Source organism: Pundamilia nyererei, unplaced genomic scaffold, assembly GCF_000239375.1.
Source record: "Pundamilia nyererei isolate P.nyererei 1_Seehausen unplaced genomic scaffold, PunNye1.0 scaffold00162, whole genome shotgun sequence".
Classification (NCBI taxonomy): domain Eukaryota; kingdom Metazoa; phylum Chordata; class Actinopteri; order Cichliformes; family Cichlidae; genus Pundamilia; species Pundamilia nyererei.
Window position 1 is genome coordinate 33515 of NW_005187563.1, and position 1838 is coordinate 35352.

Genomic DNA, 1838 nt, shown 5'->3' on the forward strand with positions numbered 1-1838 from the left:
GTAGTGGGCTGGTCCATTGTGTAGTCCTGGAGGGGGGGGAGCAGTGAATTCCAGTTCTGAATATTCAGGAAGGAAAGTAAAAGCCGCCAGACGAGTCTCCACCTTTATGAGGTGAGAAATGGAGCGCTCCAGGAACTCTATCCTCTTCGAAACACTCTAACTTTGTAACTTAAAGCAAGTCAGGAAAATGACAGTTTACTGTTAAAACAGTTGCAGCAGGATAAGAGAGCTCATTCGTTTTGTTTTCTCTTAACAAAAACAATGGCGTCGAGGGTGAAAGTAAACGGGAATGAACTTTTAGAAGTTGACATATGTGACGGTGGCTTGCGCTCCGAGGAAGAGAGCGAGGTTTATGCCCACTCTGCTGCCTCCCTGCAGGACGATTTCTCTGGCTTTCAGCAGTGGACGAGCCCCACCGAGTCATCGAATGACACATCATCATGTCCGGGAGAGCAGGAGGTGCCCAGAGAGCGTGGACAGCCGCCTGGCACCTTTACTGCCACCCAAAGGACCAACGCGGCCGGTGACAGCGACTCTGAATCTGTGGGAGATGCAGTCAGAACTCCGAGGGCTTCCATAGTGGACTGTCTCCTGGTGGAGCTTTATGATACATACAGCGGAGGCAGCAGGAGGAATGCGGACAGCTGGGACAGCTCCACGGAGGCGTCCGGGTCCGATGCCTTCCTGGGCCGCAGTAACTCCGGGTCCAGCTTCCTGCAGGAGTTGCAGGAGAAGCACACCAGGAGGCACCAGATGAACTACCTGGCTCAGAAAGGTACAGACTGATCATTCAAACTCAACCACCGATTATCTCTTTTTCCTCCTCTATGAATGATGCTTACCACCCGTTTGTTTTATGGCTGATATTATGTGTTTTTGGTCCGTTTTATTCCTGCATTATTGCACTAACAAGTAAGGAAACAAAGACATGTTCTTTAGCCCATTTATATAAAAAAGAAATCTTGCATGTTTTGAAGACTTTCACCACTTCATCGCACAATTTACTGTCAAATCGTATTCACAACAACAGGTGTCTAAATGTGCTTTATCTGGAAAGGCCCTGCAATATTAGAGAGAACCCCAAACAACAGATGAGCCCTTATGAGCAAGCACTTGGCAACAGTGGGGAGGAAAAACTCCTTTGCCTCCAGTTTGACCTGGCTAATGCTCAGTCTCACACACTGAAACGAATGCTAGTTTGAAATGACCATAGAGGTTGAATGAGGTAATAGAGAAAAGAAAACCATACCATGGAAATGCAAGGCTCTTAAAATGGTATTGTATTCCGTATAGGTCAAATGGACAAAGAAATTTGGATATTTTATGAAGGGTCATTCAATAAAAATCTTTCCCAAATATGGAAAAATTCAGAATTAGCATTCTTTTATTATTATTTTATACAGTAACTGTTGTCTTTTTAATTAAGTAGGGGGAGGTTTTACCTCCTTACTATGAATATTTTCACTTTTTCCTGGCTCAAATTGAGCTTTTGTGAGGTGAGTATGCATGCAGGTGCAACTAGTCCACATGTTGTTTAGACAGAGTGTGCATTTTACCTGACTGAACAGAAGTTGTGCATTTTTCTGTTATTTCATTTGGGCATTTGATCAGAATAGGGTATTTTAAACATGAGTACACTGAATCCCAAACACAATTGTGGTGGTTTTTGCATTGAAAGAAGATCTAAAAAGCTTCAGTGGGTGCCAGAATTTATTTGCAGAGATCACAAACCCTGTTGATTGGAGGCTTTTTATCTGTCTTTTAATTCACACCTATAAATGATCTAGTTACTGTTTTCTTGCTCTCTAATTGAGACATTTAACAGAGCTTTTCTTTAA

The 1838-nt window shown here is 43.3% G+C and overlaps 1 protein-coding gene across 2 annotated transcripts in view; it reads left to right on the top strand.

Annotated features, from left to right (window-relative positions):
- Positions 1-6: 6 nt before the first annotated feature.
- The window catches only part of tbc1d30 (TBC1 domain family, member 30), a 29871-nt gene continuing 28039 nt past the window's right edge, over positions 7-1838 (top strand). For both annotated transcript variants that reach the window (XM_005745645.1, XM_005745647.1), the window contains exon 1: positions 7-775. In XM_005745645.1, the coding sequence (XP_005745702.1) occupies positions 262-775 (514 nt within the window). In that variant the 5' untranslated portion in view covers positions 7-261. The remainder of the gene's footprint in view (positions 776-1838) is intronic.